The sequence below is a fragment of the Ictidomys tridecemlineatus genome, chromosome 2 (assembly GCF_052094955.1).
Source record: "Ictidomys tridecemlineatus isolate mIctTri1 chromosome 2, mIctTri1.hap1, whole genome shotgun sequence".
In the NCBI taxonomy this organism is placed as follows: Eukaryota; Metazoa; Chordata; class Mammalia; order Rodentia; family Sciuridae; genus Ictidomys; species Ictidomys tridecemlineatus.
The window spans coordinates 151,078,504-151,095,140 of record NC_135478.1 but is presented as its reverse complement, the minus strand read 5'-3'; the positions used below and the strand labels follow the sequence as shown (position 1 = coordinate 151,095,140).

Sequence of the window (16,637 nt, the reverse complement as noted above, 5' to 3'; positions counted from 1 at the left end):
TTTCTCTCTCTTGGGTAGGGAAATTAGGTTATTCTCATAGAAGTTAAACTGAAAATACAGTAAATATTTTTAGTCTATTATAATTTAACTTTTCCAGCCTATTTAACAAATTAAAGACATTATCAATGTTTGTCAACAAACATGTCACTTTCTCATTCAAAATTGAAAGTTAAAATTATTAATTTTTTTTTAAGTTTTGGAAAGTCTATTTATTTTTTATATAAAAAAACTGCACTTTAGAATTATGCAATAATTTTCTAGAGATATCCACTGATTTTTTTACACTAGTAACTAACTCTCTGCTATATAAAGAAAGAGAAAGCAAGAGCACAAAGTACACAGAGGGCTGATTCTGTAGATGGCAAGATCATTAAAGGTCCAACTGCATGTTCTGGGGCCAGGCCAGAAAGTCATACCAGACAGGAGAGAAGCAAGGAGCAAAGTCTTATGTATGAGTTGACACCTTGGGTTTGTGTCAACTAAAAGGAGACTTGGGAAATTGTAGGCACCCTCTTTCTCCACAGAAAATCTTAACTGCGTTTTTCCAGAAATCTTCACCATGGCTGATTTTAGGACTGTCAATAAAAGAGTTCAATGAGATAAACTTCCTATTTTCCTGTTGCCCTAATTTACCTGGCCTCTTTCCTGGAAGAAATCAGCACTCCAGGTGCTGGACACCCCTTTTACTAGTTTTTCTCAAACATATATCTAGTATAGTAGTTTGCAGAAATGTGTAAACAAGGCCTCTGGTCTTGAGCTGGAGCTTCACAGAGATGTCTATTAAGATAAGAGAAGTTAACAGTTAGGCTCAGTGGTAACAGCTGGCAGGGGGAGGAAAGAAAGGGGAGAAGAAGCTCTCCCCTTCTCAGGTGTTGTCTTTGAAGGGTTAACTTGCCCAAAACAGTGAAAAAAAAAAGCTGCTTTTATGTGGACTTCTGCAGACTGTGAACTTCCGAGCCCCTCCCATTATATGCTGGTTATAAAATTCTGAAACTACCTGTACTCAGGGTTCAGGGGATTGATTGATTACAGCAAAAGCTGTGCCGTCTGAACCTGGCTGCAGCCAAAGAAAACTGTTTCCTGCTATCTTCGGTGCCTTGCCTTGTCTGTCCCTACAACAAAATGGAGCCTTGGTTTGTGGCTAGAGTTGGTATTTTGGGATGCTGAGTTACATTTATGGCAATGGGACCTAGGAGTAATACCAAGGTACTTAAATGGATCCAGGTTTGTGTGTGGGCTCCATCATTATCTCTGTGTCTCTGGGCACTGCACATAGCATTCTATACCTCTTTCCTTTTGAGATGAGATGATGATAACTAGTATCTCCAAATATTCTGGAGGTTTGTGTGTGTGTGTGTGTGTGTGTGTGTGTGTGTGCACACGCTCGCACGCTACTTGACAAATTTATTGTTGGGAAAAATTACTTTTCTACACACAGTTTTATGTTTCCACTTTGTAAAACCCAGACAACTTCAACAGAGGTCGGAATTATAAACAGTCCCTTCTACAACCTTATCAGGACTAGAAATTCCCAAAGTTCAAAAAGTAGGAAATTGTAGGATGTGAGGAAGTGTAAGGAGAGCAGGAGCTGAGCAGCCAGCTATTCAAGGGGGGGCTAAGCTCATCCTTTTTGCCATGCACACAGCTGCATTTAGATTCTACAGCAGGAGGGGCTTATTTTTCTTGAAACTATCTTCTAGAGGATACTAATATAATACTGAAAAGCACACTTTTGTTTGGAATGAGTCATCAACCTACTTAATGAGAATCAATGCCTAGTGGAGACAACTCCATCACAGATCATCATACAATAAAACTAATCTAAAAAATTAATGTTGTACACATTGTTGTTTTTCCAAACCGAAGGGGAAAGATGTGGAATGAGCTCAGTGTGAACAGACCAATCTCATTTTTGCCTGAATTCCAAATGTTCTCAACAGCCTAACTATTGTAATAAGGAAGAAATAGTGTATAGTCTTCAGACTGCATCCATAGGACTGGGGTTTTCCTGCAATAAGTGGTTTTTATTTTAATTTGCCATAAACAAAATTGCAATCAGGAAAAATCAAAACCTAAACACTTTCTCTGACTCTTTGTTCTTATAGAGTGTATCAAGTTTTGTAAAAGAGAGTCTCTACAGCAATTAACTTTCAGTGCCATAGAACCACTTTCCACATACCCATCCTTTTTTTTTTTTTTTTCAATGAGCAGGTTATCTTTGTTTTAGGAGATACGGCCCAGCATTCATTGTTGGTTAAGACTTGAACACATGACACAATTGCAGGCAATGATACAGAAGGAAAATTTGCTGGGTCCTCTGGAAGATTGCTTGGCTCTTGCAAGGATATGAAGCAGTGACTGTAAAAATAGTGAGAGACCAGACCCACTTTACCCATTGCGAGATAGACTTTGGCCAGGTCTCCATTTATCACGAGGCTTCCATAAAACCTTTCTCTAAGCTGTTCATGTTGGTGCCTGTAGTGCCAGTTCCAGGGGAGGTTGAGCTGGAGGATCACTAGAGCCCAGAAGTTCAAGTCCAGCCTGGGCAACATAGAGAGATGCCAACTTTCAAAAAGGAAAAAATACAAATCAATGGACCACAATGGTGATTTGGGTCCTTTGAAATCCATTTTAGTGCAGATCCTTGGTTAGAAATTCTGAGCATTCCTCTTTATTCACTCTGTAGTTACTGTTAAGGGATAGTAAATGACTACCCCTGTGAGAAAGGATCAGGGGCCCCTCCCTTCTATTCTGGGCTTTCAACTTGAACCACCTTAGATCTGGAAACTAGATGAGGAACTGTGATTTTTCCTTCCCATGATTGATGTCAGCTTGCTGTTTGTCAATTCTTAGGTTCTTCTTTTCTTTTTTTTTTTTCAGTTGTAGATGGACAGAATGTCTTCATTTATTTTATTTGTTTGTATGTGCTGGTGAGGATCAAACCCAGTTGCTCACATGTGCTAGGCAAGAGCTGTACCACTGAGCTACAACCTCAGCCCTATCAGGTTCTTTATGAGGGGGGGGCAGTAATAAAAATCAAATACTTTTTTTTTTTTTGTATCAGGGATTGAACTCAGGGACTTTCAAACACTGAGCCCCAGCCCCAACCGCATTTTGTATTTAATTTAGACACAGGGACCCGCTGAGTTACTTAGTGCCTCGCTGAGGCACTTGTTGCTGAGGCTGGCTTTGAACTTGAGATCCTCCCAGCCAAATCAAACATCTTCAACCAAGGTACTTCTGTCTTGCCCCCTGGAACATATGAACATCAACTTGTTCAGACTCATGTCTTGGTGGTCATTAAGTTAATTATCAATCAATAGGCTCATTTGATTAGAAGAGGCACAGATAATCTCCCTATTTGAGGTCAACTAATTGGGAACTGATTGGGAACCTTAATTATATCTGTAAAATCCTTAACAGGAGTACCTAGATTACTGTTTGAACAACTGGGAAAAGATGTGTGCACGTGGGTCAGGTGAAACTTGGGGACATCTTAATTTCACCTCGCACACTTCCTGCTGTTTGGGAGTAGAAACAATGTGCTTATCAGAACCAGATGAACCTGTGTTTACCATACGGCAAGTGAATTCAAAGCACATTTATTAGTAAGCACTATGCTACAGTGTGGAATCAGAGGCAGGGGTGGTGTGAAGGTGGAGGCCATGCCCTGGACAAATGTGAATAGTATGAGTGGCACAAGCTGTCCAGTGGAGGCCCAGAAGCTCATCCAAGGGAGAAAGGGGTAGGAGCAGAGTCCAGGATATCCAAAACCCTAGCCTGAGAGGAGGCACCAGGCAGGCACCTGCCTATATGCTGGGAGCACTCCCAGGTCTGGCTTCCTAAAGCAGGACTTAGTAAGACACAGATAATGCCCAGAGACTCCTCACGGGTGACTTGATTTTCGCTTCCACCTCTGATATAGACCAACCCTTAATATTGCAAGTAGAATTCATATTCATGATGAGGGCATCACCTGGGGCTTTACACAGGCATTTTTGCTCCTTCAATTTGAATCCCTTTCATAGGTAACCTCTCATTTCCCCGCCCAGCATTACGTCACTGGGGCTGGGCGGGATCCCAGGATAGAAAAGCAGAGCTGCTGGCTGAGGCAGTCTTCCCTAAACCAAGAGTTCTGGCCTCCTCTCGCTCCAAAGAGGCCTTCACCTCAGCTCCTTCACCAGCTTTGGGCATCATGCGTGAAATCGTGCTCATCCAGGCAGGCCAATGCGGCAACCAGATTGGCGCCAAGGTGGGCACATCGCTGGGGAGTGGATCCTGCGTGACACAGGCCAGGGCAAAGGGTTCCAAGGATAAGAGTGGACTGGGGTGGGGGGTCTGGCATGCGCCGCTACCAGGTGTGCCAGGGCGGCACATGAATATGGTGATGGAGCTAGGTGTGCCTTGAATCAGTGACCTTTAAATTACCTAGGGACACATCCATCCTTTGTGGGCACACTTTTCCTCATGATGGCCACTGTCTTCCTCTGCCACTCAGATGCCCTCCCAACATCATGCCTACCCTCCCTCACTCATTCCTTGCCAGGGTTAGGATCCAGAGGCCAACATGTACATGAGTGGCAGTGATCTGTACACTTCAAAGCTGACTGAGGTTTGTGCAAGAAGTGGGGCCACTTGATCCTTGGTCCTGCTAGAACCCATCCTGGGACCCATCCATCAGCAGGGATTTAGGGATATTCCTGGAGGGAAAGCTCCACTGTGCCCACTGTTTCCTACAAGAGGATCTTGGTCACCCACCCCCTTCTCTCCTAATGTGCTTCCAGCCCATCAGTCTGGGACCATATATGGCTTGTGCCCTGCAGACTTCCAAGCCCCTAGGAAGCAACTGATTTGGGAAATAGAACAGCTCTCTGGTCTTAGACTGATACTCTTAACTCTCTGATCACTATTCCAAGGCCATTCTAGTGACAGGATGCTGGGCCATGAGTGATTTTTTTTTTTTCATTTCAGTTTTGGGAGGTCATCAGTGATGAACATGGCATTGACCCCACAGGCAGTTATCATGGAGATGGTGACTTACAGCTGGACAGAATCAGTGTGTACTACAATGAAGCAGCTGGTGAGTATATGCATATTAAACTTTCTTCCAATACTGTGGCAGTGGAAAAGTCCTAGGTGCAAAGAAATGACAAAGGAATGCATTTTTGCACGTTCATATAAAATGCCAACCTCAAAAAACAGATTTCATAGTTCCTTAATAGTCCTTTTTTATTTAACGCAACTAAGCATGCACAGCATTTTTTTTTCTTTTCCCTTTTTCATTCCTTTGTCTCAAATGTTGGAATCTTCTGTAATGAATTCTTCTGTGAGAACTACATAGAATTATGGCCCTACCCATGTTTCTTTACCAAGCACAAGTGTAAGTGAGCTTTTGTTCCTGCAGGCAATAAATATGTTCCTCGGGCCATCCTAGTGGACCTGGAGCCAGGAACGGTAGACTCGGTGAGATCGGGACCATTTGGCCAGATATTCAGGCCAGACAACTTTGTGTTTGGTATGTCCTCATGGTCCATGGGACTGTGATTCACCTTCTTCCTGCCAGCCACACACTCCACAGTTCTCAGTGTTCTGTGCCCAGGTGAGACTGTGTCCACAGATGGCCCCAGTCCTGGCCTAACCCCTTGCATGGGCGTGGGGAATATCTCTGGTCACTCTGGACAGCTCAGGATTTCATGTCAGCCTCCTTTACAGCAACCCCTGAAGGGAAAGACTCAAGAGCAAGAAGAGCTTCTAATGAGGCTTAATAGGCTACAGGTCACTTGATGGGACCAGGGAAAACAGTGAATCAAATTAAAGTAATGAAGGCCAAAAGCAGAGCCTGTGACCAAGATTCAGACATCTGCCTAGAGTCCCTCTTTCCCTCTGATCACACTGTGCCTTCCTCTTGCCTCATGGTACTGCATGAGAGTATTGAACAATGTTCCCCTAGTTGCAGAGGCGGCTGAATTTTGTCAAACGTTTTCTCTTCCTCAACTTGTTTTTTTTTTTCCACCTTGGGATGATCGCCAGCATTTTTGAGGTTCACTGATAACATTCAGTCTTGCAGACAGTCTTAGGTAACCAAAGCATATCTAAAAGGTTTTGTAAGACTAGTCTCACCTTCTCCACAGTGCAAATGACAGCATCCAGAATCCTTGTCCATTTGTGTCTCATATTCTCTTTCCTGTGGTAGGCCAGAGTGGTGCAGGGAATAACTGGGCCAAGGGCCACTACACAGAGGGAGCCGAGCTGGTGGACTCTATGCTGGATGTGGTGAGAAAGGAGGCGGAGAGCTGTGACTGTCTGCAGGGCTTCCAACTGACCCACTCCTTGGGGGGCGGCACTGGCTCAGGCATGGGCACCCTGCTCATCAGCAAGATCCGGGAGGAGTACCCAGACCGCATCATGAACACTTTCAGTGTCGTGCCTTCACCTAAGGTGTCAGACACTGTGGTGGAGCCCTATAATGCCACCCTGTCTCTCCACCAGCTCCTGGAAAACACGGATGAAACCTTCTGCATCGACAACGAAGCCCTGTATGACATCTGTTTCCGCACCCTAAAGCTGACCACCCCCACGTATGGTGATCTCAACCACCTCGTATCAGCCACCATGAGCGGGGTCACCACGTGCCTGCGCTTCCCGGGCCAGCTGAACGCAGACCTGCGCAAGCTGGCCGTGAACATGGTGCCCTTCCCCCGCCTGCACTTCTTCATGCCTGGCTTCGCGCCCCTGACCAGCAGGGGCAGCATGCAGTACCGCGCCCTGACGGTGCCCGAGCTCACCCAGCAGATGTTCGACGCCAAGAACATGATGGCCGCGTGTGACCCCCGCCATGGCCGCTACCTGGCAGTGGCTGCCATCTTCCGAGGCCGCATGTCCATGAGGGAGGTGGACGAGCAGATGCTCAACATGCAGAACAAGAACAGCAGCTACTTCGTGGACTGGATCCCCCACAACGTGAAGACAGCCGTGTGCGACATCCCACCGCGGGGCCTCAAGATGTCAGCCACCTTCATTGGCAATAACACAGCCATCCAGGAGCTCTTCAAGCGCATCTCTGAGCAGTTCACTGCCATGTTCCGGCGCAAGGCCTTCCTGCACTGGTACACAGGCGAGGGCATGGACGAGATGGAGTTCACTGAGGCTGAGAGCAACATGAACGACCTGGTGGCCGAGTACCAGCAGTACCAGGATGCCACTGCTGAGGAACAGGAAGAGTTCGACGAGGATGAAGAGGAAGAGGTCGAGGAGGCTTAGGAACTTCTCAACCTCCTGCGTCAACTTGTTGTCCACCAGCTCCTCTATGATTGTCAACTAAGCTGCTCAGGTGTGTCTGTCCAAGTGCACTGTACTGATAATATCTGTACTCCTAATTCAGGACTCCATACTCTCCCAATTTTCCTTCTTGCTGTTCTCAAAGTTTCAGGATTTTCTTTTTCATCAGGATAGGTTTTCTGCTTCAGTGCTTTTGAGCAGTATTCCTGTTCCTTTAGTAAAGAGATGAAACTCTTTTTTTCTTTAATCTTCCCTTTCCCAAAGTTTTCAAATAAAGATATTCTCAAAAGCAATCTGGGAATGATGGTGTTCCAGAATCTTTGTGAATTTGTAGAATCTAGGCCTTTTAGGTAAGGACTTCTCTTTCTCTGAATCCTTTTGAACAATGTGTTGAATACAAAGAAAATCAAGTGCTGCTTTACCTGGCAGATAAAAAGTATACTCTAAATTGGAGGTGTTCTAAAAGAGCAGTCAGGGACACAACAGAGTTCTGCCTAAAATGTATTTGAAAAGCACAGCAGGAATTTAAGAGAATGATGGAAGCTAACAATTTAACATTTTTTTTTTAAATTACATCTTTCTACCTATTGAAAGCAGCCTCCAGTTTTAATATTCTGATGGATTAGGATCCCATTTGGAGAGAGAAAAAAGCTGGGAAGGCAGGTGAATTGAGGTATGCAGTAAGGAAAGGAGTTTCTGAGGCTCTAGGATATGGTGGGAATAGGCAGCAATACAATCAGCCCTGTGCTAAGGAACCAGTAAGACATGAAAGTCCTTACGGGTGGCTTCATTGTAGGAAGTGTTTTGCTAACTTGTTGAATGCAGAATGCAAGTGTAAGTTGTTTGCCTTCTGGCATCAGATGAAACTTTTTAAATAAAAGGTATATTAGAGCCTGGGGTTGTGGCTAAGTGGTAGAGCACTTGCCTAACATCATATAAGTAAGTAAAGGTATTGTGTCCATCTACAACAAAAGATAATTTTAAAAATATCTTTAAAAAAAACCAACTATAATGACACATCTTGGAAAACCCTTTCTCTCCCCAACATTTCAAGAAAATCTAACTGCCATGTTTTTCCCCACAACTTGCTCCTAGGGAGACATTTTTATATTCATGGAAAGTTTATACTGCTACCTTACATGAGGGTGAAGCCTGCTAGAGGTTCTGATCACTTCATAGGTTGGTGGAAGAGGGATCAATTAACAGTGGCACACACTGTATTTGGAACTACACTAGGGAACAATATGGAAAACTGAAAGCAGGTGAAGTGATTTGGTGGATACTTCTTTTGGTGTTTTTTTTGTTTTGTTTTTGGTACTGGGGATTGAACTCAGGGGCACTTGACCACTGAGCCACAATCCCAGCCCTATTTTGTATTCTATTTAGAGACAGGGTTTCACTGAGTTGTTAAGTGCCTCACCATCACTGAGGCTAGCTTTGAACTTGTGGTCCTCCTATCTTGGCCTCCTGAGCCACTGGAATGACAGGAGTGCACCATGGATCCCTGCTTGGTGGATACTTTAAAAGAAAAAAGAAGCCAGCTAGGCTGGGAAAGTAGGAGGAGCACTTGCCTAGCACTTGCCCAGAGGGAGGTCTTGTAACTGTCAGTTTTTCCTTCCAAGACCATGCAAAACTGCTAACCCAAAACACTCTGATTTTCATGGGGGGGGGGAGGACCTGTTTTACAGTTTAGCTATTGTGAATTGTACTGCTATTAACATTGATGTGGTTGTGTCCCTGTAGTATGCTGTTTTTAATTCATTTGAGTGTAGAGCAAGGAGAGGGATAGGTGGGTCAAATGGTGGTCAAGTTTCCCAAGGAATCTCCATACTGCTTTCTATATTGGCTGCACCAATTTGCAGTCCCACCAGCAATGTATGAGTGTATCTTTTCTCCCACATCCTCTCCAACACTTATTATTGTTTGTATTCTTAATAGCTGCCATTTTGACTGGAGTGAGATGATATCTTAGAGTGGTTTTGATTTGCATTTCTCTAGTTGCTAGATATGTTGAACATTTTTCACGTATTTGTTGATTGATTGTATATCTTCTGAGAAGTGTCTGTTTAGGTCCTTGGCCCATTTATTGATTGGGTTATTTGTTGTTTTTTTTTGTGCTTAGCTTTTTGAGTTCTTTATATACTCTAGAGATTAGTGCTCTATCTGTGTGAGGGGTAAAAATTTGCTCACAAGATGTAGGCTCTCTGTTCACCTCACAGATCGCCTTTTGCTGGGAAGAAACCTTTTAGTTTGAATATATCCCATTTATTGATTCTTGGTTTTAATTCTTGCACTATAGGAATCCTATTAAGGAAATTGGGGCCTAATCCCAAATGATGAAGATTAGGGCCTACTTTTTCCTCTATTAGATGCAGACTCTCTGGTTTAATTCTTAGGTCCTTGATCCACTTTGAATTGAGAATTGTGCATGGTGAGAGATAGGGGTTTAATTTCATTTTGCTGCATATGGATTTCCAGTTATTCCAGCAACATTTGTTGAAGAGGCTATCTTTCCTCCAATGTATGTTTTTCGCACCTTTGTACCCTTCAGTAGATGAATGGATAAAAAAAATGTGGCATATATACACAATGGAATTTTACTCAGCAATAAAAGAGAATAAAATCATGGCATTTGCAGGTAAATGGATGGTACTGGAGACGATAATGCTAAGTGAAGTTAGCCAATCCCCAAAAAACAAATGTTTTCTCTGATATAAGGAGGCTGATTCATAATGGGGTAGGGAGATGGAGCATGGGAGGAATAGACGAACTCTAGATAGGGCAGAGGGGTGGGAGGGGAAGGGAGGGAGCAGAGACTTAGCAAGGATGGTAGAATATGGTGGACATCATTATCCAAAGTACATGTATGAAGACACGAATTGGTGTCAACATACTTTATATAGAACCAGAGATATGAAAAATTGTGCTGTATATGTGTAATAAGAATTATAATGCAAAAAAAAAAAAAAAGAAAGAAAGAAAACCCATTTATCCCATTTTAGAAAGCTTTAAAAGGTGGTGATGGGTGAGCTGCAAGCTCCTTCCAGCTGCTAAAGCTGGTAGAGGACATGCCCAAGCTTTACACAACCAAGCATTTGGGGATGGGGGTGGACATCTCAAGGAGAAGTTCCTTTTCTCAAATGCAGTCATGACTAAAGCATTAGAAATAAAAGTGAGGCAGCTTGAGTGGACTGCTTCTGCTGGGCACCCTGGATTGTTGCTTTCACCTGGTGTGTGGAGGACAAAGCCTTCTCCAATGTGCTGGAATCCTAGGACTCTGGCTGGAGGAGCCTTCAGACTGAAGTGAAAGCTTTCTTTCCATAGCAGCTACAAGTAAACCTGAAGTGCCATCAATGGGTTAAATGTATGTGTTCTATGGCTGGTCTCACCAGAATGATCTATCCTGGCAGGTTCTATCATCTCCCTAAGCCATTGTCCTTCATCTGCAAAATGGGGGCAATCATAGTTTCTTTCCCATGGTTTTATTCCAGGACAAAATGAGAGGATGCATGGAAGGTGCACAGCATGGTGTATCTGTAGGCACATAGCACTTGAGTGTCACCTCTGCTATTGCACCTTAGAAAAGTCCTTATGATGATCAGCTCTTTGATTATATATTCTAACTTATGAAAGTCTTTATGAAGGTTCTGCTTGCTTATAGCATACTGAAGAACTGCTCTGACTCGGGAGCAGAATTGATTTACCCTTGTTGACTGAGACAAAAACCTCCAATTGGTAGATTTTTCCCCTAAGAAAAATTTGCAAAATGTGAATAAGATTTGCCTAGAAAGGGTTAGACTCCACTCTTTTGGAGTCTTTACCAAAGACTTGCCTTAGTTAGCACTGCATAATTCTGTTTGAAGTTCATCCTGAGCAAAGTCTTGTGCTGACTGCTTTCTTTTCAGAGAAGGCAATTAAAGTAGCTCCTTGGAACAGTAGGAGAGCCAGCAGAGGGAAAAGTCACCAGGGCATTAGGAATGGGCAGGGCAAACTCACTGCCCCCCAGGCAGGAAGAGGACTAGAAGTGGAAGCTCCAAGAGTCATCCTTCCCTCAATGTCTACCTCCAAGTAACCTGGCTTTCCTATTCTTCACATAAGTGAGAAAGGTCAAGGTTTCTTTTCCTAGGTCCATTCATGTCACTCCAACTAGTGTACAGCTCACATTGGCCTGCCCTAACAGGCAAGGTCCATCTTAGCACTGGTGGCCAGACTTGAAGAGCCAAAGAAGCTGCAGGAGAGGCCATTACCACCCTTCTGAAACCCAGAAAATAGACAAGGTCTAGTCCAGTAACACCCCTCATTGCCAGTCTGGCAACACATCCTCCAGTAAACCCACCAAAGTCCCAGTCCCCTGTGGAAAGGAACATGCTCCCATCAGCCCTTCCCTGCTGTGATGGTTAACTTTGTGTCCATTTGAATGGACCTCATAGTGCCCAAATATTGGATCCAATACTTTCTGTGTCTGAATGTGTTTGGGGGTGATGACAGCATTTTAATCCATAGAGATTTCCTTCCCTAATGTGAGTGGGCCTTGTCCAATCTGTTGAAGGCCAGAATGGAATAACAAGGCTGAATAAGAGAGAATTCCTTCTGCCTGATGGCCTTTAACCTATCCACTTTTGTCAGCCTTGGAACTTGGCAAAACATAGGCTCTTATTAGGTTTTGAGCTTGCCAGCTCCAGGATCCACTATAGAATTGCCTCTTCTGGTTCTCTGCCCTTTGATCTCAGACTACAGCCACCCACCCAATTGGCTCTGCAGGATCTCCAGGTCGATGACTCACGCTGTAAAAATTGGGATCTGTCAACTTTCCTAACTGCATGAGCCAATTCCTCCTAATCTGTCCCTCTCTTTCCTCATACACACACCCCTTACTGGTTCTGGTTCCCTGAAAAACTCTAACAGACTCCAGTACCTCTGCTAATAATGGTTCTGAAAGCTGGTAGAGAGAGCAACCTGGCCCTGATGCCATGCCAACAATTCATTAATGTCTCCTGAGGCCCCTGTCACCTGCACCCACATCAGCGTTCCATCGGAAAAAAAAAATGCGTGTGTTGTGCTCTTTTTTCTCTTCAATGTACCAATGCCTCCTCATTAAAGCCTCACAAATGAGTCTTCGGGTGGGCTTGGCGGCGCAGTCCGATTTAGGGTTCGGTGGGCAGCACCAAGGCCGGGAGCAAGGAGCAGTAGGCAGGTGCAGCGGACACAGGCGCCCCCCCCCCCCCCCCCCCCCGCCCCGCCAGGATGCCCGGGGGCGGGTCTCTTCCCGTTTGAGCGGGGGCCGCGGGGCTGGGCCGCCGACCGTCCCGGGGCAGGAAGCCTGGGCCGCCTCTAGGAGGCGCCGAAGGCTGCGGGGCTCAGCCACCTGGCCACTCTAGAAGAGGCTCTCGCCGGGGACCTCGCCTGAGGGAGGTCACGGCAGCGGCGAGAATGCGGGAAACCGCGGAGGATGGAGGAGCTGAAGGAGGAGGGCGAGGAGGAGATTCAGGAGCACGGGCCCGAGCGTTGGCTCCCCAGGTGGGAGCGGCAGTGCCAGGCCCAGGCAGAGCAGGACCAGCAACTGTCCCCTGAGCTGCAGGAGGCGGCGGCCTCCGCGAAGCCCCAGCACCAGCTGCACCAGCTGTGGCACCTCTTCCAGGACTCAGCCACCGCAGTGGCCCAGCTCTACAAAGACCCCGTGTGTCAGCAGCCAGCACTTTCTGTGTGTTCCCTTTCAAAACGCAACTACCGCTGACACCAACCTCTACCAAAAAAGCGTGGAGACCCATCAGCGAAGTTTTGATTTTGGAGTTCAGATTGCTATCAGTGAGGCAATGAGGGTGCGCTGGCTTGGGATCAAAAACGCAGAAGAACCAGATTTCATCAGCTTCCAGGGTGGAAAGTTACCTCCAACAACAAACTCTAGAGCTCCCCAAGACTGACTGGAGTGTCCCCATTCCGAGTTACTTCAAAGGAAACTTCTCATCTGGAGAGACTGATTTGTAACCCTTCCTGGAGGCAGGAGCTCAGCATATTTCTGTAGAAAATTGGAGAAGAGTGTGCCTGTGGACCCATTTTCACGTTTAGGTTTAGATCCAGATAGATTTTTTTTTTCCTATTAGAGTCAACACTTGTTCTAGAAATGTTGAAATAAAATGTAAGAATATTGAAATATAATGTAAGAACTTAACTGCAATTTTTGACTGTTAGATAGCCTATCCTAAAAATATTTTTATAAAGTTTGAGCTTACTGGGGTTACAATAACAATTTTTTTTTCAACACTGAGTAGAGTTTGTTGCTTTTCACTTTCGTGTTGTACATGTTTTCTTACACTCTTGAGTCAAGGGAAGTTCTTATGTCTTAGAACTCTGTTATGGTTATAGTTGCTTGGAGAGCCTGTTCCATGACAATTAAGTACAGCAGGTAATTGTTGGGTTAGTTCTTACGGGAACTGGGAACTGCCTTTGACACCCTTCATTATCTAGTGTGCTGTCCAGAATGAGAGTTGATGAGCCAAGTGAGAGGGTAGATGGAAGAGTCATCGATGTTCCTTCTGCCTGTTGTCCCTCAGGTCCTCCTTGCTTTATAGTCAGGATCACCAGAGATGCAGCTAGTGGACAGGTCCATTACCACCTCCCCAGCCAGATGTGTCATCAAAAGACATTCTCAGTTAAGGAGCTTAGTGTTCTTGGAGAAGCCAGGGCAATGCTGTCAGTGATAAGTCTGTTGCTCTCTGCTCTTTAATGCAGACTTCTGTATAGAATTGTAGACTTAGCACCTGTACTATCGTATGTCAAAATTGATGCTAAAACCCAGCAACAAAATAAGAAGACTTGGTTGAAATCAAGATGAAAACCTGGATCACAAACAGAGACTAAGCAGGTAGAGGTAGCTAGTGAGTTAGATAATGAGTCCTGTTAAAAGGTAACATTTCTGGGCCATAGAAACTTTGTTTCTAAAACAAAGTTAACCTGCACACAAAAAGAATGGGAAATGTAGAAAGTGCTTCTATAGCACTGGAAGTTAAATCCTGCAGAGACTCTCTTTGACAAAACTTGATTCTTTTCTATGCTCTTAATCAGAACAAAGAGTCAGAAAAAGTGTTTAGCTTTTGACTTTTCCTGATTGCAAGTTTGTTTATGGCAAGTTAAAATAAAAACCACTTATTGCAGGAAAACCCATGTTGTATGGATGTAGTCTTGAGACTATATACTTATTACAATAGTTAGTCTGTTGAGATCTGTCTTGGGCCAGCCATGGACTATATGTGAACTATGAGCATGAGTGCATGAGTGGACTGGACTGATGTTGCCTATCTGTTTGGGCTGTGCACATATGTGTCCTTTTCACTTGCTCTGCCTATGATCCCCACACAGCACCTAAGATTGGTGTGGCCTTCCAAGATGTCAGTCAATCTGCTGACAAGATATCAGGATATCAGGAAGCTAGACTTAACCCCTTGAAAGCTGACCGAGCTTATTGGGGTGGAAATTACTCAAGTGTCTTCCCCACAATAAAAGGGACTTTAGAATGTCCTCCTCCTCTTTTGTCTACCTCCCAGTGGGAGCTGGAGCAGAGGAGCCATCACTGAGGAATCCCAAGAAAATGGTATTTTCTCTATCTCGGTGTGGTTATTTCTGCCAAGTTCACCTGGAGTGGCCCTGAATGACTTATTCGCATGTGGTAGAAGAGAATATTTGGAGTTCAGGCAAAAAGTAGATTGGTCTGTTCACACTGAGTTCATTTCACATCTTTCCCCTTCAGTTTGGAAAAACAACAACGTGTGCATAGTTTGTTTAGATTAATTTTATTGTATGATGATATGTGATGTAGTTGTCTCCACTAGGCATTCTGATTCTCATTAAGTGGATTGATGACTCATTCTATACTAAGGTATGCTTTTCGGTATTATACTAGTATCCTCTAGAAGATAGTTTCAAGAAAAAATAAGCCCCTCTTGCTATAGAGTCTAAATGCATTCGAGTGCATGGCAAACAGGATGAGCTTAGCCCCCCTTGAATAGCTAGCTGCTCAGCTCCTGCTCTCCTTACACTTCCTCACAACCTGTTTTCCTACTTTTTGAACTTTGGGAATTTCTAGTCTTGATAAGGTTGTAGAAGGGACTGTTTATAATTCTGACCTCTGTTGAAGTTGTCTGGGTTTTACAAAGCAGAAACATAAAAGTGTGTGTAGAAAAGTAATTTTTCCCTACAATAAATTTGTAAAGTAGTGCGCGCACGCAGACACACACACACACACACACACACACACACACACACACACACTCACCACTCCAGAATAGTTGGAGATACTAGTATCATCATCTCATTTCATAAGGAAAGAGGTATAGAACACCATATGCAGTGCCCAGAGACACACACAGATAATGATGGAGTCTGCACACAAACCTGGATCCATCTAAGTTCCCTGGTATTGCTCCTAGCTTCCATTGCCATAAATGTCACTCAGCATCCCCAAATACCAACTCTAGCCACCAACCAAGGCTCCATTTTGTTGTAGGGACAGGCAAGGCAAGGCACCAAAGACAGCAGGAAACAGTTTTCTTTGGCTATAGCCAAAGAAAACTGTTTCCTGAACCACTAGTTGAGGTAGTTTCAATTTTTTTCAATCCTGTGAACCACTAGTTCAGGTAGTTTCAGAATTTTATACCTAGCATGTAAGGGGAGGGGCTCAGAAGTTCACAGTCTGCAGAAGTTCCCATAAAAGCAGCTTTTCTTTCACTGTTTTGGGCAAGTTAACCCTTCAAGGACAACACTTGAGAAGGGGAGAGCTTCTTCTCCCCTTCTTCCCTCCCCCTGCCAGCCAGTTGGTAACTTCTCTTATCTTAGAAATGTAGACTTCTCTGAGCCCCAGCTCAAGGCCGGAGGCCTTGTTTACACATTTCTGCAAACTACTATACTGGATACATGTTTGTGAAAAACTAGTAAGGGGGTGTACAGTACCTGGAGTGTAGATTTCTTCCAGGCTATGGGCCAAGTAAATTAGGGCAACAGGAAAATAGGAAGTTTATCTCATTGAACTCTTTTGATGAAGCATGATGAAGATTTCTGGAGAAACCCAGTTAAGATTTTCTATGGAGAAAGGGGGTGCCACTACAGTTTCCAAAGTCTCCTTTTAGTTGACACAAATCCAAGGTGTCAACTGCATACATAGACTCTGCTTCTTGGTTCTCTCCTGTCTGGTATGACTTTCTGGCCTGGCCCTAGAACATGCAGTTGGACCCTCAGTGATCTTGCCATCTACAGAATCAGCCCTCTGTGTACTTTGTGCCTTTGCTTTCTCTTTCTTTATATAGCAGATAGTTAGTTACCAGTGTAAAAAAAATCAGTGGATAACTCTAGAAAATTATTGCATAATT

The 16,637-nt window shown here is 44.4% G+C and overlaps 1 protein-coding gene and 1 pseudogene across 2 annotated transcripts; both read left to right on the top strand.

Annotated features, from left to right (window-relative positions):
- Positions 1-120: 120 nt before the first annotated feature.
- Positions 121-7,573, top strand: LOC101973486 (tubulin beta chain). Of its 2 annotated transcripts, XM_005319111.4 has the most exons (4): positions 121-4,252; positions 4,972-5,080; positions 5,405-5,515; positions 6,194-7,573. In XM_005319111.4, the coding sequence occupies exons 1-4, from the start codon at positions 4,196-4,198 to the stop codon at positions 7,258-7,260; spliced, it is 1,344 nt and encodes a 447-aa protein (XP_005319168.1). In that variant the 5' UTR covers positions 121-4,195; the 3' UTR covers positions 7,261-7,573. The 2 variants fall into 2 exon arrangements, with proteins under 2 accessions (XP_005319168.1, XP_040147699.1); XM_040291765.2 differs by lacking the exon at positions 5,405-5,515.
- Positions 7,574-12,541: 4,968 nt separating this feature from the next.
- LOC101970796 (HUWE1-associated protein modifying stress responses pseudogene) lies at positions 12,542-13,344 on the top strand (annotated as a pseudogene).
- The last annotated feature ends 3,293 nt before the right edge of the window (positions 13,345-16,637 follow it).